We start from the raw sequence: 27,457 nt of genomic DNA, 5'->3' as shown, positions 1-27,457 counted from the left end.
AGGTAATTTAAAAAAAAAAAAAAAAAACCCGAACACACACAGAAATAATACACAGCAACTTGAGCATAATGGTTACCTCTGAGCAGGGCTAAGGGAAAAGACAGCATGAGGCTGCAGTTCAATCTGTTTTTTCCTTACCCCCCCCCCAAAAAAACCTGATGCTAATGTGGCAAAATTTAACATACTATTGTTATATTTTCTGAACTTTTCTGTATGCCTGAAATATTTTATAATTATTTTTTAAATCTAAAAACAAAAGAGAAGAAGAGTTGGAGAGGAAAAAGCAAAGAGGAAGAAGGAAAAGAAACTAATATAAATGTGAGTTGTTGGAATTTTATTAATACCCTCATTCAATATTTGAGGGCCTCTCACAAGCCAGTTGCCATTATAGCCCTTGGGCATACCAACACCGGCTCCCAATGTGAGCCGATGGTCTCTGGACAGGTCAGCTGACAGTCCTCCTAGAGCCCCAAAGTCTCTCTAATGGTGGATATCCTTCCCCTTGCAATGGCCGCCTAGGGGCACATAGTACAAAGAATTTAGACAAACCGCTCTCTTCCTTACTCACATTTAATGATGAAGCTGGGTCCCTAACCTCTTCCTAACCTCCACTGGCCCCAGTCTTCCTGCTTCATGGCCAGGCCCTCAGGCTCTGATTAATTTATGCCTCCTGAAGGGAGTCAGCCTTATTACTGCCTTCCTATAGGATCCCTCCTTCCATTGGGGGGATAATGGTCCCACCTGACTTGGGCCACTTGGGGAAACAATGAAGCATGGAGTGGCTTTCCAAGGCCCTTCACAGCAGCTTTTCCACCTGTGGTCCCAACTGGCCCTAACGCTGATGGGTCCATCTCTACCCACTACAGCTCACCCTCTACTCAGCTCAGACTACTCAGGGAAAGCCCTATACTGGGGTCACCACACTTGTTTGAAACTTTGGAGAAGCCTCTGGGCTTTCTACCCCCACCATCCCACAACCTCCCTCCTACGCACTGTTCTTTTTCCTTTCCCTCTAATCATTTCCTTTCAGACTTGCTTTCCTCTCCTGACCCAGCCCCTTTCTTTAGCTGTGTCTTCTACAGACATCTACTCTGAAGATGCCTTACCTCGAGACTTCTATAATCCATGGTGCAAGGCACCCAGAAGCCTGGTGACATGATGGACGGGAAGATGCTCAATTAGAGCCAGGAGGCTTTCAGTCTAGAAGGGCCTCTGCCAGGTAAGGGGCATCTTTCCAGGAGGAAAACCTTGTTTGGCACGGGTGCTGGGTTACTTATTGGTTATGTCTAACATAAACGTCTTTGTGATGGAATCAACCTCTGTGGAGCTTGTCAGTCCAGAGCTTGACACATAATTTCATGTCACAGGATTTTTCCTGAATAATACAATAGATACATGTTTTAGCATGAGTTTTGACAAAAGTATTTTTACAATTGATAGTTTAGGGGTGAGAATTCTTATGTTGAAGGCATATAAATTTACTATAGCGATTTAATAACATGAATATTATCTCAAGTCCATTAGTATATTCATCAGTTTGACAGGACTTCTCCCCTGCAGGGATTAACTAACGATGAAACCCATGATCTGACTGAAATCTTTACCGTGCGGTATTTCAATGTGTGGACTGTGAAGTCTTTACTGCACATCACACTTAAAGGGGTTCTCTCCCAAGTGGATCTGCATTCAAGAGATATTTGTTGAATAGCTACTTGTAACAGGCAGTATGTCAGGAGCTGGGGACAAAATGGTGAGCAAAGCATGTGTAACGAGACGCTCATGGGGCTCACAGAATTGTTGCAGAAACAGACTCTGGTAAAGGGGGAGGGATGCACTCTAATAGAAGTTCTGACCACACGTTCCACACCTGTAGGGTTTGTCTCCCACGTGGGATCTGATGAAGATGAAGGTAACAAACTCTTACAGCATCTATCCTATCTAATGGTTTCTCTGTGTGAATTCTTTGATAAACTTGGAGATCTATGCTCTGACTGAAGAAGTTCTTACCACACACACACTTGTTGAGTTTCTCTCCTCTGTGGACTTTCAGATGAGCATATAAGTCTGTGTTTTCAGAGTTTCACGTTTGTGTGGACTCTCTGATGCACTTGGCGATCTATGTTCTGACTGAAGCCCTTACCACATTTATCACATGTGTAGAGTCTCTCTCCAGTGTGGACTCTCTGATGGATGCGAAGGTTGGAGCTCTGAGGGGAGCCCTTGCCACACTCACACTTAAAAGGTTTCTCTCCCGTAGAACTCTCCAATGAACACGAAGATTTGTGTTATAACTAAAGCCTTTGCCGCACGTATCACATATGAAAGGTTTCTCTCCAGGGTGAATTCTCTGATGATAGCGAAGATCTGTGCTTCGACTAAACCTCTTCCCACATTCAGCACAGTCGTCAAGTTTCTTCGCTGTGTGGAAAAGAGGATGTTTTGAGAAAAAGAAAATGTTAACTAAAAATCTCAATCAAGGCTGCAAGCAATAGGATATCAGACTGGAGAATGTGGAAAACTATATTAGTTAAAAAACCAACTTGAAGAGTTCTAGGACTCAAAGGGAAAGGATCAAGAAAGTGAAATTGTGAAAATGAAATTATGAGAAAAATATTAAGTCGTGAAGGCTAGATCTAGAAAATCGTACAAATGTATAGGAGATCCAGAAAGAGCAAACAAATAGAATTCATGAAAGTGTTACTTAAGCTGAAAGAGACTTTCAATCTAGAAAATCAAATAACCCTCCCCACCCAGCACCATGTAGGAGCTGAAAAAAGGACAAACATATTCACATATCTAGATGAAATTTCTGAATTTCAAGGATCAAGAAAACAAAAGCATATGCAAAATTAAAAAAAAATAATAAAACAAGTTACTCCCTTGAAAAGAGAGTAAGATCGGCAGAAGACAACAGTACAAGGTCTCCAGTATCCTGAAGGAAAAAGATGATACTCAATAATTCTAAAACCTCACCTGATGGTTCCTTTACATAGGCAAAAGGAAGATACCCTCAAAAAAGCAAAGACAACCAAAATTAAAATAAAAACTCATGAAGAGGGAAAACACGAAATATAAAAAGTAGAAATAAATAATAAAAATGTAAAAGCTTGGGGTGTCTGGATGGCTCAGTCGGTTAAGCCTCCAACTTTGGTTTCAGGTCAGGTCATGATTTCATGGTTTGTCAGTATAAGCCCCCCATTAGGGTCTATGCTGACAGCACAGAGCCTGCTTGGGATTCCCTCTCTTCCTCTCTCTCTCTCTCTCTCTCTCTCTCTCAAGATAAACTTAAAAAAAAAAAAGTAAAAGCTTTACCTCCTTTTCACCCAACAAAATCTCATAAAACAATAAGGGGAAACTTCTCTGATCTGATTCAGAGATGAACAGGCTCAATGACTGGCAAACATGATTACTTAAAAAAAATTTTTTTTCACACCTAGATATATTCTGTTAAATTCCAAGGAGAAAAAGATGAAAGTTCTAAATGTTTTCAGAAGGAAGGGGGAAAAAAGAACAGGTTAAACAAAAATGAGAGAATTACTAAATGAATGAATCAAATTAGAGTAAGTAATATCAGGAGGTTAAAAACAAAGACAGGATGGCTAAAACATTCTCAGGGAAAAATGATTTTGAATCTAGAGGTCTCTACTCTGCTACACTAGTATCCAAGACTGGGGTGAATATAAATACCCTTACAAACATGTAGAGATTCAGAAAGTTTGTTGGCAAATGAAAAATAGATCCAAGCAAAAAAACAGATGTGGGATTTAAGAAATTATGGAAAAAATTAAAGCCACCTCAATCTCTGAAAAAATAAAGACACAATGTAAAAAAATTAAGAATTATATCTTGTTTCAACTAAACACAGGCCATGGGGAAAAGGGTGTGTGTGTGTGTGTGTGTGTGTGTGTGTGTGTGTGTGTGAAAATGCTAAGTGAAAGTTTGTTAATAGGTCTGTATTGTTCTGGAAAGTAGAAGTTATAAAGAACTGTTTAACACTTGCCACTGACAGAAAAATATAACTTTTAAAACATGTTAAAATCTTAAGGGTAATTAAAGAATAAAAATGGAGGGGAAAAAGGAAAGTAACAATTCATTTAGAACTCCCAAATAAGGGAAGGGGGTGAAGAATTAGAATGCATAAAATGTCAGGAATCATTATTACAGTAAATGTAAAAGGACTAAATTCCCTTAGAGTCTTAAAGACTCCAAGATTAGGTTTAAAAATACAGCCATTTTCAGCTTGCAAGAGACAAATCTATAGCAGGCAAATGCTAACTAGGAGAACAGAAGAACAACATTAATATCTCACAAAGCAGAATTCAAGGCAAAACACACTAGGGGATTTCTGGGGAAGATGGTGGAGTAGGAGGACCCAGTTCACCTCATCCATGGCCACAACTAGGTAACACTCGTATCAGTATAAGTAACCCAGAAAACAACCCAAAGAATGGTAGAACAAACTCTACAACTCAATGTAAAGAAGAAGCACATCAAAGAGGGTATAAATAATATGGCAGGGAGCTAAACATAAATTGTGGGATACCCGAGGAAGGGAGGGAGCAACAGGCGTGGAGAGGGGGGAAAAAGATGATCACACTAGGGAACCTGTACAGGGTACATCACTCACCATAGCATTTAGCTCTGAAAACTGGAGGGGCCAAATTTTGTGGGTTCTTACAACCAGCAGAACTCGAAGCCTGGAACATCAAAAATCAGCAGGCTTTGCTCTGGGAGAGCCCAGAGGGCAATAGGAAACAGAGTCACTGCCATTAAAGAGCTAGCATGACAGACAACCCATGGAGACACAGTGTAGAAGCAGCAGCTGGAAAAATGCCTGGGGCATATGGGAGGGAGAAAGATATCCAGGAGGCACTGAGATCTCCCGACAAAATCAACCCGAGGAGGTTCACACCAAGACACAGTAATCAAAATAGCAGAAAGTAGCAATGGAGAATTTTGAAAGCAGCAAAAGAAAAGACAGTTACATACAAGGGAAACCCCATATGGCTATAAGTGGATTTTTCAGTAGAAACTTTGCAGGGCAGAAGGGAATGGCATGATATGTTCAAAGTGGTGAAAGAAAAAAAATCTACAGCCAAGAATACTCTATCCACTAAGGCTATGATTGAGAATAAAAGAATTTCCCAAACGGAAGCTAAAGGAGTTCTTGACCACTAAACCAGCCCTACAAGAAATGTTAAAGGGGACTCTGAGTGGAAAGGAAAGATCATAAGAATAAGAAAAGTAGGAAGCACAAAAGCAGTAAAAATAAGTGTATCTGTAAAACTCAGCCAAGGGACTCACAACATAAAAAGATGTAAAGTATGACACCATGTACCTAAAATGTAGGGGGTGGGAAAGAGTAAAGAATGGGCTCAAACTTAAGCGACCACCAACTTAGTGTAGACTGCTATATGCGGAACATGTTATATACAAACCCAATGGTAACCACAAATCAAACACCAGTAATAAATGTGCAGAAAGGAAAGGAATCCAAGTACATCACTAAAGAAAGCCAACTTACGGTGAGAGAAGAAAGCAATGGAAAAAAGAAACAGATAAGATCTACAAAAACAACCATAAAACAATAAAATGGCAACAAAATATCAATAATTTCTTTGAATGTAAATGGACTAAATGCTGTAATAAAAAGATATAGGGTGATGGACTAGATAATAAAAACAAGACCCATCTATATGCTGCCTCCAGGAGACTCATTTCAGATCTATAGGTACATGAAGATTGAAAGCGAGGGGATGGAGGTGCCTGGGTGGCTCAGTTGGTTAAGTGTCTGACTCTTGAATTCAGCTTAGGTCATGATCTCACAACTCATGAGTTCGAGCTCCACATCAGGCTCCATGCTGACAGTGTAGAGCCTGTTTGGGATTTTCTCTCTCTCCCTCTCTTTCTCCCCCTCTCCCGCTCACACTGTAAGTAAATTTTTTTTTTCTTTTAAATGAGGGGATGGGAAACATTTATCACGCAAATGGATGTGAAAAAAAAGCCAAAGTAGCAATACTTATATCAGACAAAATAGACTTTAAAACAAAGATTGTAACAAGAGACAAAGAAGGCTATTATGTAATCATCAAGGGGACAATCCAACAAGAAGACATAACAATGGTGAATATTTACACACCCAGCATAGAAGTACCCAAATACATAAAATAGTTAATAACAAACACAAAGAAACTGATAGTAATACAATACTAGTAGGGGACTTTAACACCTCACTTACATCAATGGACAGATTATCTAAAAGGAAAATCAATAAGAAAACAGTGACTTTGAATGACATACTAGACCAGATGGATTTAGTAGATATATTCAGAACATTCCATTCTAAAACATCAGAATACACATTCTTTTCAAGTGAACATGGAACATTGTCCAGAATATATCACATATTAGGCCACAAAACAAGTATCAACAAATTCAAAAAGATCAAAGTCATACCATACATCTTTTCTGACCACAATGCAATGAAACTGGAAATCAACCACAAGAAAAAATCTGGAAAGAGCACAAATACATGGAGGTTAAATAACGTGTTACTAAACAATGAATGGATCAACCAAAAAATCAAAAAATACATAAAGATAAGTGAAAATGAAAACACAATGATTCAAAATCTTTGGGATGCAGCAAAAGCAATTCTAAGAGGTAAGTTTACAGCAGTACAAGCCTACCTCAGGAAGCAAGGTTGGGGATAGGGTTAGGGTGAGGGTTACACAACCTAACCTTACACCTATAGGAGCTAGAAAAAGAAGAAAAAATCCAAAACTAGCAGAAGGACAGAAATTATAATAAAGATTAGAGCAGAAATAAATGATACAGAAACTAAAAAAACAATAGAACAGATCAATGAAACCAGGAGCTAGTTCTTTGGGAAGATCAACAAAAATCAATAAGCCTCTGGCCAGACTCATCACAAAAAAAGAGGACTCAAAATCAGAAACAAAAGAGGAGAAATAACAATCAACACCACAGAAATACAAAGGATTGTAAGAGAATATTATGAGAAATTATATGCTAACAAATTGGACAACCTAGAAGAAATGGATAAATTCCTAGAAAGCTACCTAGGAATTGCTAGATTGAACTACCTTCAATCTACCAAAATTGAAGCAGGAATAAATAGAAAATTTGAACAGACCAATTACCAGCAGTGAATTGAATCAGTAATCAAAAAACTCCCAGAAAAAAAAAAAAAAAAAAGAAAGCCCAGGACCAGTTGGCTTCACAGATTAATTCTGCCAAACATTTAAAGAAGAGTTAATACCTGTTCTTCTCGGGGCGCCTGGGTGGCGCAGTCGGTTAAGCGTCCGACTTCAGCCAGGTCACGATCTCGCGGTCCGTGAGTTCAGCCAGGTCACGATCTCGTGGTCCGTGAGTTCGAGCCCCGCGTCAGGCTCTGGGCTGATGGCTCAGAGCCTGGAGCCTGTTTCCGATTCTGTGTCTCCCTCTCTCTGCCCTTCCCCCGTTCATGCTCTGTCTCTCTCTGTCCCAAAAATAAATAAATGTTGAAAAAAAAAATTAAAAAAAATACCCGTTCTTCTCAAACTTTTCCAAAATATAGAAGGGAAAGAAAATTTGCAAATTCATTCTATGAGGCCAGCATTACCCCAATTCCAAAACTAGACAAAGACATCACAAAAAAAGAGAACTACAGGACAATACCTCTGATGAGCACAGATACAAAAATATTAGCAAACCGAATCCAACAATACATTAAAAAATCAATCACTATGATCAAGTGGGATTTATTCCTGGATGGCAAGGGTGGTTCAATTTTCACAAATCAATTCAATGTGACACATCACATCAATAAGAGAAAGGATAAAAACCATATGATCATCTCAATAGACACAGAAAAAGCATTTGACAAAGTACAACATCCAGTCATGATAAAAACACTCAACAAAGTAGGTTTAGAGAGAACATATCTCAACATAATAAAAGCCTTATATGAAAAACCCACAGTGAACATCCAACTCAATAGGGGAAAACTGAGAGCCTTCCTCCTAAGGTCAGGAACAAGACAAGGATGTCCACTCTCACCACTTTTATTCAACATAGTGATGGAAGTCCTAGCTGCAGCAATCATACAAGATAAAGGAATAAAAGGCATCTAAATTGGTAAGGAAGAAGTAAAACTTTCACTCTTTGCAGATGACAAGATACGATATATAGAAAACCCTAAAGACTACACCAAAAAACTATTAGAACTGATACATAAATCCAATAAAGTTGCAGGATACAAATGCAATATATAGAAATCTGTTGCATTTCTTTTTTTTTTAATTTTTTAAAAAAAAATTTTTTTTCAACGTTTATTTATTTTTGGGACAGAGAGAGACAGAGCATGAACGGGCGAGGGGCAGAGAGAGAGGGAGACACAGAATCGGAAACAGGCTCCAGGCTCTGAGCCATCAGCCCAGAGCCTGACGCGGGGCTCGAACTCACAGACCGCGAGATTGTGACCTGGCTGAAGTCGGACGCTTAACCGACTGCGCCACCCAGGCGCCCCGAAATCTGTTGCATTTCTATACACCAATAACAAAGTGTCCGAAAGAGAAATTAAGAAAATAATCTCATTTACAATTGCACTAAAATGAATAAAATACCTAGGAATAAGCTTCACCAAGGAGGTAAAAGACCTATACTCTGAAAACTATAAGACATTGATCAGAGAAATTAAAGACAACACAAATAAATGGAAAGATACAGAATGGTCACGGATTGGGAAAACAAGTATTGTTAGAATGTCCATACTATCCAAAGCTTTTAGAATGTTGTTCAAACTGGGATGCCCAGGTGGCTTAGTTGGTTAAGCATCTGACTCTTAATTTTGGCTGAGGTCATGATCTCACGGTTCACAGGATCAAACCCCACGTTGGGCTCTGTACTGACAGTATGGAGCCTCCTTGGGATTCTCTCTCTCCCTCTCTGCCCCACTCACATGCTTTCTCTAAATAAATAAATAAACTTAAAAAAGAATATTGTTTGAACTTAAGTGACCATCAACTTAATATAGATTGCTATAGAGGTGCCCAGGTGGCTCAGTCGGTTGAGCATCCAACTTCGGCTCATGTCATGATCTCACAGTTTATAAGTTCAAGCCCTGTTCCAGGCTCTGTGCTGACAGCTCAGAGCCTGGAGCCTGCTTTGGATTCTGTGTCTCCCTCTCTCTGCCCTTCCCCTGCTCATACTCTGCCTCTCTCTCTCAAAAATAAATAAACATTAAAAAAAATTTTTTTTATCCTCAAAAAACTAAAAATAGAACTACTCTACAACCCAGCAATTGCACTACTAGGCATCTATCCAAGGGATACAGGTGTGCTGTTTCGAAGGGACACATGCACCCCCATGTTTATAGCAGCACTATCAACAATAGCCAAAGTGTGGAAAGAGCCCAAATGTCCATCGATGGATGAATGGATAAAGAAGATGTGGTATATATATACAATGGAGTATTACTTGGCAATCAAAAAGAATGAAATCTTGCCATTTGCAACTACGTGGATGGAACTGGAGGGTATTATGCGAAGTGAAATTAGTCAGAGAAAGGCAAAAAAATCATATGACTTCACTCATATGAGGACTTTAAGAGACAAAACAGATGAACATAAGGGAAGGGAAACAAAAATAATATAAAAACAGGGAAGGGGACAAAACAGAAGAGACTCATAAACATGGAGAACAAACTGAGGGTTACTGGACGGGTTGTGGGAGGGGGGATGGGCTAAATGGGTAAGGGGCACTAAGGAATCTACTCCTGAAATCATTGTTGCACTATATGCTAACTAATTTGGATATAAATTTAAAAAAATAAAAAAAAACAATAAAAAATTTTTTTAATAAAATATAGATTGCTATCTACACAGTCTGTTCTATATGAACCCAATCAATGATAACCACAAATCAAAAACCTAAAATAAATACACAAAAAATAAAGAGAAAAGCATCCAATCATAATGCTAAAGAAATCCAGTAAGCCACAAAGAGAGCAAGAGAAAAGGATAGAGAACTATAACCAGAAAAAAAAAATAACAAAATGGCAATAAGTACATGCTTATCTATAATTACTTTAAATGTAAATAGACTAAATGCTCCAATCAAAAGACAGGGTGACTGAATGGATTAAAAAACAAGACCCATCTATATGCTGCCTATAAGAGACTCACTTCAGACCTAAAGACTCAAAGAGACTGAAAGTGAAGGAATGGAAAACGATATCCATGCAATAAAAAGGGAAAAAGAGCTGGAGTAACAATACAAAATAGACGTTAAAACAAAGGCTGTAGCAAGAGAGATATAGGGTAGTACATAATGATAAAGCGATCAATCCAACATGAGGGTATAGCAATTGAAAATATCTATGCACCCAATATAGAAGCACCTAAATACATAAAGCAAATAGTAACAGACATAAAGGGAAAAACTGACACTAATACAGTAATAGCAGGGGACTTTCACACCTCACTTAAATCAATAGATAGATGATCAAGACAGAAAATCATTAAGGAAACAGTGCTTTGGAAGATACATTAGACCAGACAGACCTAACAGATATATACAGAATGTTCTATCTAAAAACAGCAGTAAACACATTCTTTTTGAGTGCACATGGAACATTCTCCAGGATAGATCACGTTAGTCCACAAAATAAGTCTCAATAAATTTAAGGAAGACTGAAATCACATCAAGCATCTTTTCTGACCAAACGGTATGAAACTAGAAAACAATACTAAGAAAAAAAAAAAAAACACGAAAAAACACAAACACACAGAGGCTAGACAACATGCTACTGAACACCAATGGATCAATGAAGAAATCAAAGAGGAAACAAAAAAAACTTGGAGACCAATGAAAATGAAAACATAATGGTCCAAAATCTTTGGAACACAGCAAGAGGAGTTCTAAGAGGGAAGGTTATAGAGATGCAGGCCTACCAAAAGAAACAAGAAAAATCTCATATGAACAATCTAACCTTATACCTAAAAGAATTAAAAAAAGAACAAACCCTTGGGTTAGGAGAAAGTAGGAAATAATACAGTGGAAATAAATGATACAGATAAAAAAATAGAAAAGATCAATGAAACCAAGAACTGTTCTTTGAAAAGATAAAAAAAAAAAAAAAGCTGAGAAACCTTTAGCCATACTCATCAGGAATAAAACAGAACTGAAATAAATAAAATCAGAAATGAAAAAGGAGAGGTAATAACTGAGACCACAGAAATACAAAGAATTATAAGACACTACTATTAAAATATTATATGCAAACAAATTGCACATCCTAGGAGAAATGGATAAATTCCTAGAAACACATTCATCCAAAACTAAATCTGAAAGAAATAAAACATCTGAACAGACTGATTACTACTGATTCAATTAACAAAATTGAATTGGTAAATTCCCAACAAATAAAAGTCTGGGACCAGATAGCTTCACAGATAAATCCTGCCAAACATTTAATGAAGAGCTAATACCTGTTCTTAAACTATTCGAGAAAATAGAAGAGGAAAGAAAGCCTCCAAATTCATTCTATGAGACCAGAATTACCTTGATACAAAGATAGACAAAGACACTATAAAAAAAGAAAACTCTAGGCCAGTATCCCTGATGAACACACATGTAAAAATCCTCAACAAAATAATAAGCAAATCAAATTCAACAATACAATTAAAAGGATCATTCACCATGATCAAGAGGGATTTATTCCAAGGATGCAAAAGTGGTTCAATATTCTCAAGTAAGTCAATGTGATACATCACATTGACAAGAGAAAGGATAAAAACCACAGGATTATTTCAATAGATGCAGAAAAGGCATCTGACAAAGTACAACATCCATTCATGATAAAAACCCTCAACAAAGTAGGTTTAGAGGGAAAATATCTCAACATAATAAAGGCCATAAATGATAAACACAGTGTTAACATCATACTCAATGGTGAAAAACTGAAAGCATTTCTTCAAAGATCAGGAACAAGACAAAGATATCTACTCCCACCACTTTTATTCAACATAGTAGGGGAAGTCCCAGCTGCAACAATTAGACAAGAAAAAGAAATAAAAGGCATCCAAATTGATGAGGAAGTAAAATGGTCACTATTTACAGATGACATGATATGATACGTTTAAAAACGCCACCAAAAAACCCTTCTAGAGCCGATAAGTGAATTTAGTAAGTTGGAGTTTACAAAATTAATATACAGATATCTGTTGCATTTCTTTTTTATCTTCGCATTTCTATACACTAATAATGAAGTAGCAGAAAGAAAAATTAATCCCATTTACAACTGCACCAAAAAGAATACCAAGGAATAAACTTAACCAAAGACATGAAAGATCTATACTCTGAAAATGATAAGACATTGATGAAGGAAACTGAAGACAACATAAACAAATGGAAAGATATACGTGCTCGTGGACTGGAAGAATTAATATTGTTAAAATGCCCACTGTACCCAAAGCAAGCTACCAATTCAATGCAATCCTAATCAGAATACCAATACTATTTTTCATAGCAGCACAAATAATCCTAAAATTCATATTGAACCACAAAAGATCCTGAACAGCCAAAGCAATCTTGAGAAAGAAGAATAAAGCTAGAGGTATCACAATCCCAGATTTCAAGATATACTACAAAGCTACAGCAATCAAAACAGTGTGATACTGGCACAAAAATAGACACAAGATCAACAGAATAGGATAGAGAGCCCGGAAACAAACCCACGCCTATATGGTCAATCTCTGACAAAGGAGGCAAAAATATACAACGGGGAAAAGATAGTCTCTTCAATACTGGACAGCTACATGCATAAAAATGAAATTGGACCACTTTCTTACACCATACACAAAAATAAACCGAACATGGATTAAAGACTTAAATATGAGACCTGAAACCATAAAATTCCTGAAGGAAAACATAGGCAGTAATCTCTTGGATGTTAGCCTTAGCAACGTATTTATGGATATGTCTCCTGAGGCATGGGAAACAAACGCAAAAATAAACTATTGGGGCTACACCAAAATAAAAAGCTTTTCATAGCAAAGGCAACCATCAACAAAACAAAAAGGCAACCAATTGAATGAGAGAAGATATTTGCAAATGACATATCCGATAAGGGGTTAATATCCAAATATTTAAAAACTTCTACAACTCAACACCAAAAAAACAATCTGATTAAAAAATGGACAGAAGATGCGATTAGACATTGTTCCAAAGAAGACATCCAGGTGGCCAACAGACACAGGAAAAGATGTTCAACATCACTCATCATCAGGGAAATCCAAATAAAAACCACAATGAGATATCACCTCATACCGGTCAGAATGGCTAGTACCAAACAGAGGGAATTAAGTGTTGGCGAGGATCTGGGGAAAAGGGAAGCCTTATGCTCTGTTGGTGAGAATGCAAACTGATGCAACTACTATGGAAAACAGGATGGAGGTTCCTCAAAAATTTTAAAACAGAAATATCATAGGATCCAGTAATTCCACTACTGGATATTTACCCAAAGAAAATGAAAACATGAATTCAAAATGATATATACAGCCCTATGTTCACTGCAGCATTATTTACAATAGCTGAGATATGGAAGTAATCCAAGAGTCCACTGGCAGATGAATGGATAAGGAAAATGAGGTATATACATATACAATGGAATATTACTTAGTCATAAAAAAATAAGATCTTGCAATTTGCAGTAGCATGCATGGAGAATACTATGCTAAGTGAAACAAGTCAGACAAGAAAGACAAATACTATATGATTTCACTTATATGTGGAATATAAAAAAACAATACAAACGAAGTAACAGTAACAACAACAACAACCACAAAAACCCAGAGAACAGATTCATAAATAGAGAACAAACTGGTGGTTGTCAGAGGGAAGATGGAAAGGGGGATGGGCAACATAGGTGAAGGGGATTAAGAGGTACAGACTTCCAATTACAAAATACTTAAGTCATGGAGATGAATACTACAGCATAGGGACAGTCAATAATATTGTAACAACATTGCATAGTGACAGATGGTAAGTGCACTTATCATGGTGATCACTGTGTAATGTATAGAATTGTCAAATCACTATGTTGTACACCTGAAACCAATACAACATTGTATGTCGACTATATTTCAATAAAAAAAAAATTTTAAATAGTGATTTGGATACTCTGATATCTGAATCTCAAGCCCTTACTTAGTTAAAAACTTTAAGAGCCCACAGATTTTAAACACCATGGAAGCAAAAATCCTCCAAAGAGTGGTTGTCCTCACCCACTAAGACCAGGTTGTCATAGATTTCCAGCATCACCTCTTTATGTAGGGCCCCTTGTGTGGGGTCTAGTTGCCTCCACTCCTCCTCAGTGAAGTCCATGGCCACATCCTTGAATGTAACAGGTTCCTAAAACACCAAAGAACAGTAATTCCTCTTAAGCATCTACACCAATGATTGCGGTACAAAAGGCTAAACTTGGGAACACTGACAAAGGTAGACAGAATAAAGAAAACTTCAGAGTTCTGCCCCAAGACATAAGAATAATTAAAAGAGAGGTGCCTGGGTGGCTCAGTTGGTTAAGCGTCCAACTTCAGCTCAGGTCATGATCTTGCGGTTCGTGGGTTCAAGCCCCGCGTCGGGCTCTGTGCTGACAGCTCAGAGCCTGGAGCCTGCTTTGGATTCTGTGTTTCCCTCTCTGTCTGCCCCTCCCCTGCTCATGCTCTGTCTCTCTCTCTCAGAAATAAATAAACATTAAAAAATTAAAACATTTTAAAAGATAACATCTTATGCAGAGGTTCACTAACCCTAATAATACGAAGAGCTCTTAAAAGTCAATTAGAAGAAAAAATTGGCATTCTCTCTCTCCCTCTCTCTCTGCTCCTTCCCCACTCATACGTGCACTCTCTGAAAATAAATAAACTTAAAAAAAAAGAACCATACAAGTGAAAAGTCATCTGAATAATCTCTAAAAGAAAAATAAATGGCCAATAAACACCAGGTAAAAACTTTGGAGAACGATTTGGCGGTATCTATCAAACATATACTTTGATCTAACATTCCCAATTCTAGAAATCTATCCTCATTAAGATAATCAATGACTTCCTTGCTAATAGATCCAATGGAAAACTTTCAAGCTTTTTTATGCTTGACTTTTTCGCATTATTTGGCTCCACCCACATGGTCTTCCTCAAAACTCTCTCCTCCTAGAGCCTGGATATTATAGTAACCCAGTTTTTCTCCTGACTCTCTGATCACTCTTTCTCAATCTCTTCTTCTACTCATCAATGTTGGGGTTCCCAGGCCCTCCTCTCGCTCTCCCTATGTGATCTCATCTATTCTGACGGCTTCAAATGCCTTCAAATGCTGGCAACTCTCAAATGCACTTTGGCAGCCAAGACCTCAAGCCAGACCTAGAGTTCCAGACCCCATTAGCTGCATGATGAACATCCAGTGTGAAGTAGGTAATCGATTAATATCTACCAAATGAAATAAATACCCACCTGCATGTTTCAAAGCCATCTAAATCAACCTGCTCAATTCTGACTTTATCTCCCTTTCCAGATCTGCTTCCCTCCCAATGTTCCCTAATTCAGGCAACCACACCTCCACCACTCAGATGTTCAAGTCAGCAAAAGAGCCATCATCATTTCCTTCCTCTGTGTCCTCTCTCACACCTGCTCCATCACTAAATCTTCCTAAAGATCTCTCTTCTCTCTGCTGACACCACTTTTCTGAGCCACCACCTCACCTCTGCCTCCTAACTGGTCTATACCATCTTGCCTCCCTGCAACATAACCTCTACTCTGGCCCCTCTTATTGTGACCAGTCCTTAAATAGTTGTGTTCCTCAAGGCTTTTCTCTAGTTACCTTCTTTTTCTTCTTTTGTCACATATTGGCTGGATGATCTTAACCAAACCCATGACTTTAGTCACCACATACATGGTGACAACTCATAAATTTGTATCTTTAACCTGGATCTGTCTCAGACCTTGATATCTTTCTTCTAGACTTCTTTAATTGGATGTCCCAGAGGCACTTCAAAGTGTCTTCTAACTCCCCCTCCACACACACACACACGCAAACACACAAGTACATACACATTCCATCTCCTCTGTTTCTTATCACAGTGAAGAGCTCACCATTCACCCAGTCGCCCAAAACTTGTGCTTCAGCCTTAACCAGGCCCCTTTCCCCCACTCCCCACAACTATGCACAGACCCATAGTGTTTTATCTGTTTTAGATACAAACTTGAAGATGTCCATATTCTTTATATACTTATTTATCTACAAGACAGCTTCCATTTCATTTCAAAGTTATAGTTCAACATTAAGTTCACTGAACTCTGCCTAATTAGGCACGCTAACAGATACATTTATCATTAAACAAATCTAAGGATTCCTTGATCTATCATTCTTTTTTGGCAACCCAGCAACTTTAAACACCCTAAGTCTAAGGAGTTTTTCACTTTATGAATCTGTGTGTCCTCAAGATAAAAGCCAGAAACTTGCTTGCCAGCATCCCTCGTAGCTTGATCAGCCAACCAGAGGTACTTGCACAAGTTTTTAATTCAGAAGCTAATGGTTGGAAAGAGTAAGGATGGCATCAGAGGCATCTAGTTACAGAAGCAGTAGAAGCAAATGTTCTGGGGTGGTGTTTGCAGCCCTGGGTCAGCAGTGCAAACTGAGTGCCCAGCAGAAGTGGTCGCTCCATTGGGATGGTCCAACTGTGGGATTTGAGCATCGTTCCAAATTGTGTGGCTTCCAGGCCTGTCTTTCTGGCCTTTGAAGAGATTCTGCGAGCTACCAAATATCCCTCAATAAATTCCTTTTAGCTAATGAGGATTTTGGCTATTTGAACAGTTGGCATTAGAAAAATCTATTATGTAATCATAGCAAGTGAAAAAGGAAAGTTTATGTGATCATCTCACAGGATGGCAAAACAACATTTAATAAAATAAACTTCTGTGTCAACTATACTTCAATTAAAAGAAAGAAAAAAGAAAATAAACGTCCAATTTAAAAACCCTTCTAAAGGACAATGGTTTAGGTAGTTGGGATACATCAGTGAAATAAACAGAGGAAATATAAACCAAAATGAGAATAACATATCAATATGCAATGATGATTTTAATTTTTTTTTCAACCTTTATTTATTTTTGGGACAGAGAGAGACAGAGCATGAACGGGGGAGGGGCAGAGAGAGAGGGAGACACAGAATCGGAAACAGGCTCCAGGCTCTGAGCCATCAGCCCAGAGCCTGACGCGGGGCTCGAACTCACAGACCGCGAGATCGTGACCTGACTGAAGTCGGACACTTAACCGAATGTGCCACCCAGGCGCCCCAATGATGTCTTTTTTTTAAAACAACAGCCATTTGCTTAGGAGTTCAAAACCCTTCTGATCATATTGATGACTTTTGACCCCCATTTTCACAAAATTTATAGTTTTTACTTGACTAGGAAGATATCATTCCTATTTTCAAGCAAACTTATAGATTCTTGAACTATCTTATAGACTAACTACTGACTGTAAACATAGCTGCATTCATACCCAAATAGAGTGGCTAGGTATTAAAATGCCCTTGATAAGAACTGGCAGTTTGCACAATAGATGAGCATGTGTCCTATGAACTGAAAATGATTTTATGGGATTAATGAAAAGCTAGTGCTTTTCTTCCCAATTACTGTACTATAAAACAACCAATATGAATAAGGATGTGACAGATCTTTTAGTGTGCTTATTTGTATTTATTATGGTTCTAGAAGAAAGATTAAGTTGTACTGTAGGAAGACTCTAAGAATGAAACTCAATGCCTTTTATAAAGATTTAAAATAATTCACTAATGATTTGTCAATCTTGAAATTCAAACACCAACATCAATAATATTCAGTGTATAATAATCATAACTCATTTTCTAGGACTATGTATTATATGTGACTTAAAGACTGAAAATTAATAAAGGAAACCTCGGTTAGAATGGAGCCAGGAGGCCAGCAGGGGGAGCTCTCACACACTACCAGCGGATCAACTGCAGACCCAACAGGAGAAGCACCTGTACCTTGCAAGTCCACACTAATTTAGCTACTACTTCGCTATCCCAGCAGAAGGAAGAAAGGTTTCCTCCTTCCCTGACAACAGCCCAGCCGATGAGAGGCTGTCACAACTCAGCCACTATATGGGGCACCTGGGTGGCTCAGTTAAGTGTCTGGCTCTTGATTTTGGCTCAGGTCATAATCTCACAGTTCATGAGATCGAGCCTCACATCAGGCTCTGCACTGATAGCATGGAGCCTGATTGGGATTTTTTTCTCTCTCCTCTCTCTGCTCCTTCCCTGCTTGTGCGTGGGTGCTGTCTCTCGCGCACGCGCTCTCTCGCTCTCTCTCAAAATAAATAAATAAACTTTAAAAAGCCACTATTCAAAATGCCTAGTTTACTCCAATGGACTTTTTGTTTATAACAGCCCTCCCAACTTCCCCCACCCCCTTCCTCTATAAAAGAGCATTCCTCTCCTTTGTTCTATAGACTTGACTATGGCTTTGCCTTAGCTTGCTTGTCTCTGGTTGCAATTCTCTGCTATTCTTGAATAAACCCATTTTTTGCTGGTAAAATAAGTGGTAGTTTTAATAAGACATATTTAAGACATATGTTCTAGATAACTAGCCCCTATCTTAATTCTGTTTCTCAATCATCACAAACTTATTTCCTATATAAGTCATTTGTTATCATGCAGTGAATGCAAAATTGCTACATCCAGAGATATAGCAACCTCAGAAACAAAGCTGATCGAAATAAATTCCCAATAATTAGGCATGTTCATACGGTAGCACTCAATTTCTTTCTTTCTTTTTTTCATGTTCATGTATTTTTGAGAGCGAGCGAGTGTGAGTGGGGGAGGTGCAGAGAAAGAGGGGAACAGAGGATCCAAAGCCGGCCCTGCACTGATAGCAGAAAGCCCAATGCGGGGCTAGAACTCACAAACCATGAGAACATGCCTGAGACAAAGTAGGATGCTCAACCAACTGAGCCACCCAGTTGCCCCTGTATCACCCAATTTCAATTCTTAATCATGAGAAGTGTTTGGGAACTCCCTGTAAAAATGAAAATATTCACATTGGTCTTGAATATAGAAACAATGCTAATATTTTGACTTGGTCTTGAATATCAGGATATTGACAATATTTGTTAAAGAGTCTGTTTTATAAATTTACAAATATAAAATCGGATTTATCTGTAGTCAATAATGAATAATCACATCAGTTACATTTTGTTATTTTCTAAAATGCATTCCTAAATATAATAGAGATGTATCATTATAAATGCCTAAAGCCACAGTTTTTAATGCCCAACGCTAGGTTTTATTCCGGCTGTTAAAGAAAAAGCAACATCAAGTGTATATACAGCTGTACCACTACCAAGTATGTGGAAAAATCGCTGGCAGTGTTGAAATGTCTCATATTTATAAAGATCCTACACCCAGTGAGTAGTACTGGCACACATAAATTAACTGCTGATATAAATATATAGTCTCAGTCTCTGTTCTGGTTGATCTTACGTAAAGAAAGTACAACCTCTGGTTCTTCTTCATATTCCTTGTTTCTAGAATTTCTGTGCAATACAGCTGTACTACCACTTGGTTGGGGATTTTTTCTCAATGCTGCGTACTCTCTTTACATATATAAAACCCCACCGATGTAGCTCACTAGTTTGGCAGAGTGCTAGCTTGCATTCTAGGCTAGACAACTTAAATTATGACCTCCCCCACACCAGGGTATGTACTAATATAATTACTATTCATATATGGTAAGAAAACTTGATAATAAAACAACAAACATCTCTAATAACCCTCTGCCCCCCAAAAGGGAGTCACATTTCATTTGCTATTTTTTTCTGATAACAAAAGTGCTATAGAAAATAAGAGAAAACTACAGGAAAAAAATACAAAATACATAATCGTATTTTCCAAAAGAACTGCTATTTATATTCTGGCATACATATGTAGATTTTTTAATTGGGAATATTCTTTACAGCTTAAAAATAATTTTCTCTTAAAATATCATGAACATTTTCCCTTGTTAGTAACTATTCTTCTACACCTTGTTAATAGCGACAGAGTGGTTCATGTTATGGTTACCTCGTTATTTATTTAACAATTTCCCTATATTGAACACCTCAACTCCTTCCCAATTTTTATTACTATACTGATACTGCAAGTTTTATCACTGTATTTCAAATTTATTTACTTATCAACTTTTTCCTTTGGGTAGATTCCTAGAAGTAGGATTGCTAGGTCAAAGATATAGGCACTTTAAAGACTTCTGACACATATTTCCCAAAGCCCTCCAAAAAGTTTGTGGCAAAAGGACATTTAATTTAAAAGTATTTGGCAGTCTCAGTTTACCAGAAAGTGTTTTTAAAAAACACATACCTGGAGGCGCCTGGGTGGCTCAGTTAGTTAAGAGTCCAACTCTTGATTTCGGTTCTGGTCATGATCTCAATGTTTGTAAGTTCAAGACCTATGTCAGGCTCTGTGCTGACAGCATGGAGCCTGCTTAGGAGTCTCTCTCTCCCTCTCTCTTTCTGCCCCTCCAGCACCTATGTGCGTGCACTTTCTTTCAAATAAATTTTTAAAAAGCACTAAAAAACACCTATCTGCCAATTTGATAGGTGGCAAAAATGCCATTTCATTATATTATAATTAACATTTCTTGGATTACTACTGAAGTTGAAAAATACTAAACCAGATGTAAAAATATTTATAGGTTCACCACAAAACACCTAGGAATAAACCTATCCAAAGAGGTGCAAAATTTGTACACTGAAACCTATAGAAAGCTATAAAAGAAATTGAAGAAGACATTAAAAAATGGAAAAACATTCCATGCTTATGGATTGAAAGACCAAATAATGTTAAAATGTTGATACTACCTAAAGCAATCTCCACATTCAATGCAATTCCTATCAAAATAACATCAGCATTCTTTACAGAGCTAGAAGAAACAATCCTAAAATTTATACAGAACCAGAAAAGATCCCAAATAGCCAAAGCAATCCTAAAAAGAAAACCAAAGCTGGAGGCATCACGATTCCAGACTTCAAGCCATATTACAATGCTGTAATCCTCAAGACAGTATGGTACTGTCACAAAAACAGACACATAGATCAATGGAACAGAATAGAGAACCCAGAAATGGACCACAAAAGTATGGCCAACTAATCTTTGACAAAGCAGGAAAGAATATCCAATGGAAAAAAGACAGTCTCTTCGGCAAATAGTATTGGGAAAACTGGACAGTGACATACAGAAGAATAAACTTGGACCACTTTCTCACACCATACATAAAAACAAACTCGAAATGGATGAAAGACCTAAATGTAAGACAGGAAGCCATCAAAATCCTAGAGGAAAAAACAGGCAACAACCTCTCTGACTTTGGCTGCAGCAAATTCTTACTTGACACGTCTCCAGAGGCAAGGGAAACAAAAGCAAGAATGAACTATTGGGACCTCATCAAGATAAAAAGCTTCTTCACAGTGAAGGAAACAATCAGCAAAACTAAAAGGCAACTGATGGAATGGGAGAAGATATTTACAAATGACATATCAGATGAAGGGTTAGTATCCAAAATCTATAAATAACTTATCAAACTCAACACCCCAAAAACAAATAATCCAATGAAGAAATGGGCAAAGACATGCATAGACAGTTTTCCAAAGAAGACATCCAGATAGCTAACAGACATGAAAAAATGCTCAACATCACTCATCATCAGGGAAAAAGAAGTCAAAACCACAATGAGATACCGCCTCATATCTGTCAGAATGGCTAAAATTAACAACTCAGGCAACAACAGATGTTGGTGAAGATGCGGAGAAAGAGGAACACTTTTGCACTGCGGGTGGGAAGGCAAACTGGTGCAGGCACTCTGGGAAAACAGTATGGAGGTTACTCAAAAAATTATAAATAGAACTACTGTACGACCCAGCAATAGCACTACTAGGTATTTGTCCAAGGGATACAGGTGTGCTGTTTCGAAGGAGCACATGTACCCAATATTTATAGCAGGGCTATCAACAATAGCCAAAGTAAAGAAAGAGCCCAAATGTCCATCAACTGATGAATGGATAAAGGAGATGTGGTATAAATATATAATGGAATATTACTCAGTGATCAAAAAAATGAAATCTTGCCATTTGCAACAATGTGGATGGAACTAGAGGGTATTATGCTAAGCGATGTCAGTCAGTCAGAGAAAGACGAATGTCATATGATTTCACTATGTGGAATTTTTTTTTTCAACGTTTATTTATTTTTGGGACAGAGAGAGACAGAGCATGGACAGGGGAGGGGCAGAGAGAGGGAGACATAGAATCGGAAACAGGCTCCAGGCTCTGAGCCATCAGCCCAGAGCCCGACGCGGGGCTCGAACTCACGGACCGCGAGATCGTGACCTGGCTGAAGCCGGACGCTTAACCGACTGCGCCACCCAGGCGCCCCCATATGTGGAATTTAAGATACAAAACAGATGAACATAAGGGAAGGGAAGCAAAAATAATATAAAAACAGGGAGGGAGACAAACCATAAGAGACTCTTAAATACAGAGAACAAACTGAAGGTTGCTGGAGGGTTGTTGGGTGGCGGGATGGCTAAATGGGCAAAGGGCATTAAGGAGGAGACTTGTGGGGCACCTGGGTGGCTCAGTTAGCTAAGCATCTGACTTCAGCTCAGGTCATGATCTCACGGTTTGTGGGTTTGAGCCCTGCATTGGGCTCTGTGCTGACAGCTCAGAGCCTGGAGCCTGCTTCCGATTCTGTGTCTCCCTCTCTCTCTGCCCCTCCCCTGCTCGTGCTCTGTCTCTCTCTCTCTCAAAAACAAATAAACATTAAAAAAAAAAAAAAGGACACCTGTTGGGATGAGCAATGGGTATTATATGCAAGTGATGAATCACTAAATTCTATTCCTGAAATCATTGTTAAATTAACTAAATTGGATTTAAGCTAAAAAATATATATTTGGGAGTTCGACAGGTCAATCACACTATTTTACTGAAACAAGTAATTTCACCTAACTAGAAACGATGAAAAAGGACTATTCTTTTCCTCCAAAACCGAAAATGAAAACTATAACAAAACCGCAGAGTGAGCTGAAATTACAGTGGGAGGCAGCTGGAAGGCATAGGTTTGTCCCACAGAGAGATGCCAACAGCAGCACTACTATGTGACACAGAACCTTGTGCCAGCTGCAGGGTGGGGGGTTTAGACTGACTCTAAGGAACTGGAATCATCCCATGTTAGTAGCATCGTCTAAGCTACTACCAGAAATAGAAGCAAATTCCCTCTGGCGGAAAATTTCTCATAGGACTCATGTATATTAAGATCAATCAGTGAGTTCACAATTTAAGTCACCAAAGGTGAGGGTCAGCAGAAAACAAATTTAGACTACCAACAACTATAGATATTTAAACCACCAGATACGGAATCAGAGCAGCAATACATAAATTAGTTGAAAAAATTAAAAAGGCAACTATAAAACGATCAAGCAAAGAAATTACCTGGAAATAACATTCAACTGTGAAAAAACAACAAATTGAACATCTAAAGAGGGCATTAAAAAGCAACTTCTAGGGGGACCTGGGTGGCTCAGTTGGTTAAGCATCTGACTCTTGATTTCAGCTCAGGGCATGATCTCACAGTTTGTGAGATCGAGCCCTGTGTAGGGCTCTGTGCTGACAGTTCGGAACCTGCTTGGGAATCTCTCTCTCCCTCTCTGTCTGCCCCTCCCCTGTGCTCTCTCTCTCTCTCAAAATAAATAAATAAACTTAAAAAAAAAAAAAAGAAACTTCTAAAGAATGGACTTGAGGAAAAAGAAAATTGATCCCAAAAGGCTAAGAAGGAATGGCAAGCAAATAAGTGATAAATATGTACATAAATCCAGACACTGTACAAAATAATAATTCTAACAATATCTAATATATTAAGTTAAAAAAACAGAATTAAAATGCAGAAAATAATAGCTTATAAGTCAAGCAAGGATACAATCAGTAACAAAGAGTTTTAAAGTCTCTGCAATATTCTTGAAGTTGTTTATTACCTTTTTTTTTTTTGAGAGAGAGTGAGAGAGTGAGCGGGGACGGGGCAGAGAGAGAGAGAGGGAAAAGGAGAATCTTAAGTAGGTTCAACACTTAGCACAGAGCCCAACGCAGGGCTCAATCTCACAATCCTGAGATCATGACCTGAGTCAAAAGCAAGAGTTAGATGCTTAACCAACTGAGCCATCCAGGCACCCCTGAAAGTTGTTTAAATGTAGACTAGCAAATATATGGTACAATTTCAAGGATAATCACCAAAAGAACAGATTTAGGTTATAAATTTAAAACAAGAGGGGGAAAAAAAAAACCCTTGCCACTTAAAAAAACAATATATAAAAAAAATCAAAGGTAAGAAAGGAGGAAAAAAGCAAAAAATGGACAAATATAATTAAAATGTAAGATAGTATAAACACATCAAATACATCAATAATTACACTAAATGTAAATAGACTAAACTTGCCAGTTAAAAAAGCAGAGATGATCAGATTGAGGAGGAGGAGGAGGGAGAATTCAGCCTTAAACTGTTAACAAGAGGGGTGCCTGGATTGCTCAGTTGGTTATGCATCTGACTCTTGATTTCTCCTCAGGTCATTATCTCAGGGTTCATAGATTCAAGCCCCGAGTCAGGCTCTGTGCTGCCAGTGCAGAGCCTGCTTGGGATTCTCTCTCAGCCCCCCACTCTGCCCCTCCCCAATTCATGTTCAAACTCTCTCTCTCTCTCGCAAAATAAATAAATAGTTAACAAGAGATATACCTAAAGCATAAGGCCACAAAACAGTTGAAAGTATGGAAAAAGATAAACCAGGCAAATAACAACCAAAAGAAAGAATAGCTATATCAATATCAAACAAAGTAGATTTCTAGACAAAAAGCATCACTAGTGAAAAAAAAGGTCACTACATAGAGATTTTTTTTAAAAATCCAATTCTCCATGAAGATATCACAACTCTAAACTTGTATATACCTCTTAAAACATCCATGAATTACATTTTTTTTAGGGTTTTTTTTTACATTTATTTATTTTTGAGAGACAGAGTGAGACAAAGTGAGAGTGGGGGAGGGGCAGAGAGAGAGGGAGACACAGGATAGGAAGCAGACTCCAGGCTCTGATCTGTCAGCACAGAACCCCACGCAGGGCTCAAACCCACAGACCATGAGATCATGACCTGAGCTGAAGTCGGACACTCAACCGACTGACTGAGCCATCCAGGTGCCCCCATGAATTGCATATTTTTAAAGTGTAAATACTGTACAGAGAAACTGACATACCTACTACTCAAAGAAATTCCACACATTTTTTTTTCTCAATTATTGATGGGTCAAGCAAACAAAAATAAATGAACGCATATAGACATTGGCACCTAACATTAGAGAATACATAATTTACTCAAGCACACATGAAACGCTGTAAAAATTGATCATATATTAGGCCATAAACAATTATCAACAACAAAAAAAGTAAAGACTTGAAAGAGGTATGGAAGTTCATATACTCAAATCTTCTCTTTAAGAAACAAAAGTTCACCGAAGTCTTCCTCAGGCACCCTTCTCTCACGCTGATACCACTGACACTTAAATATAGCTTCTTTCATTTTACTTAGTGTATACATGAGTCGTAATCACCACTTTACACATGTATATATAAGTCTCCCTCAAAGAAACCACATACTTTGAAGAACTGTATCTAAGTCAATTTGTCTTGCTCTTACAAATAAAATGAGCAACCATAACTAAGTGGATAAATGAAGGAGCAACACATTAGGTAGAGAACAAACTTAAAAGGAGGGCATCAGGCCAGAAGGGAGCATTCTCTTTGGAGTCCTTAATTTCATGGATTAGACCCAGCCCTTTGGATGTGGACGATTTACGCCCAGTCCATGGATGAGAAGACCTGTCCATTGACAACATGTACAGCAGACACAAGGGACCTAGAGATGAATACTGGCTTCCCCATTTAATAGCTTAGTGAACTTGACAAGTCTCTAAGCCTCACTGGGCCAGTTGATACGTCTGCAAAATGGGAATAATATCCACTTCTCACACCTATTGTGAGAATTAAAAGAAAAGTCAATGTTGAGTGTACCTAGTATGCAGTAAGTGCTCCATAAAGGTTTTCCTCTCCTTTCCTAAGGGAGAAAGAGGAACTTACGTTCTTCCTCAAGAGTCAGGACTGAAAAAAGGAAAACTGCATCTCACCTGGGAACTGGTCATCTCTTCTTCCTCCTGGGCAAGGTCAGGCAGTTAAGGAGGCAGAGCTGGAGGAGAAGGAAGCCATGAGACATCAAGCCTTCCTTGTAGCTCCCAGAGTGGCCATTGTTTCTGCTTTGTCTGAACCATTCCCTCAACCATCCTGCCCTATGTTGCTTTCTTTTCTCCACACTGCAGATGGTTCACCATCTCAGCTAACTCGTCTTTCCTCTGTTCTGAGTCAAAACCTCCGCGGTCTCTCCCTGTTCTCCGCAAGTGGTCATGTGACCCAAGACTTGCAGCCCCAGCAGCTCCAAAATCCCGTCTTCCTCCACACCCCAGTCTTGGCTCAGTTTTGGCAGGGCTCAGGTCCCAGGTGTGCCCCCTCAAGGATGGGTTCCAGCTGCTGTGGAGCTGCGGCCTTCATTCATTACAGCATGGCTTGCTCCTACTGGCTCAGGACAAGCTGGCTCCTACAGCCTGTCCTCGACTGGCATCTTTGTCCTGGGCTCCAAATCTCTGTACCCTCCAGCAAGAGTCTCCGGAAACCCAGCCGGGGTCAAAGTTAACGCTAAGCACCTCTCAGGATACATACCTGCAGGAACTCAGGCTAGGGACCACTGGACACAGGAATGGCAAATCAGGAGACCTGAGGCACCAAAGAGGGGAGGCCCCCGGGGCACACTGCTCTGTGGGGAGACGAGGGATCGCGGGCCAGACCTGGGGGCGCGCTCAGACCCGAGCGGCCGGCACAGGGTTGTGGAGCCAAACTTGGACTCGGAAAGAGAAAGGGGTCCTGGAGCCACTGGGGCGGCAGATGCCACTAACCCCAGTCGGAGATAAGCAGGGCCAGCTGGAGTGCTTTAGAGTACCTGGAAGGTTCCCACCCTCCACAGCCAAATCTCGGCAGCATATTCTTTTCAGGACCATAGCTCCCGAGGCCCCTGATTTGGAGGTTCAAGTGCCTCCATCGCACCCGCACTCCGATCTCCATCTTCCTGCTGACCCAGGGTGCCCCTGTGAGCCCCAGTCTCTCCGCGAGAAACCTCGGAGATGCTAAGGGCCGCCCAGACTCACCAGCCCGCGCCGGCCTGCGCCCAGCCCGCCACCCGGTAGCACTGCGCCTGCGCCGAGCGAGCCCAGGGCACCTCCCACAAGACCCCGCGGCGCACCG

At 39.1% G+C, this 27,457-nt stretch overlaps 1 protein-coding gene across 1 annotated transcript; it reads right to left on the bottom strand.

Annotated features, from left to right (window-relative positions):
- Window positions 1-319: 319 nt before the first annotated feature.
- On the bottom strand, window positions 320-27,457 carry LOC121026931 (zinc finger protein 439-like). Its single transcript, XM_040469801.1, has 4 exons — window positions 26,293-27,457; window positions 14,289-14,415; window positions 1,605-2,418; window positions 320-1,375 (listed from the first exon to the last, which is right to left on the bottom strand). The coding sequence occupies exons 1-3, from the start codon at window positions 26,305-26,307 to the stop codon at window positions 2,117-2,119; spliced, it is 444 nt and encodes a 147-aa protein (XP_040325735.1). The 5' UTR covers window positions 26,308-27,457; the 3' UTR covers window positions 320-1,375; window positions 1,605-2,116.

This window comes from Herpailurus yagouaroundi, unplaced genomic scaffold (genome assembly GCF_014898765.1).
Source record: "Herpailurus yagouaroundi ecotype Mexico unplaced genomic scaffold, PumYag 77, whole genome shotgun sequence".
NCBI classification, from domain to species: Eukaryota; Metazoa; Chordata; class Mammalia; order Carnivora; family Felidae; genus Herpailurus; species Herpailurus yagouaroundi.
Note: the sequence above shows the minus strand (reverse complement) of the source record. Positions and strands in the feature narration are given on the sequence as shown.

What these genes read in the sequence shown, in the direction of transcription:
- LOC121026931 (XM_040469801.1), bottom strand. An exon ending in TGACAACCTGGTCTTAGTGG is followed by an intron (nt 2,419 to 14,288) that starts GTGAGGACAACC and finishes TTTTCCACACAG; the next exon opens with CGAAGAAACTTGACGACTGT.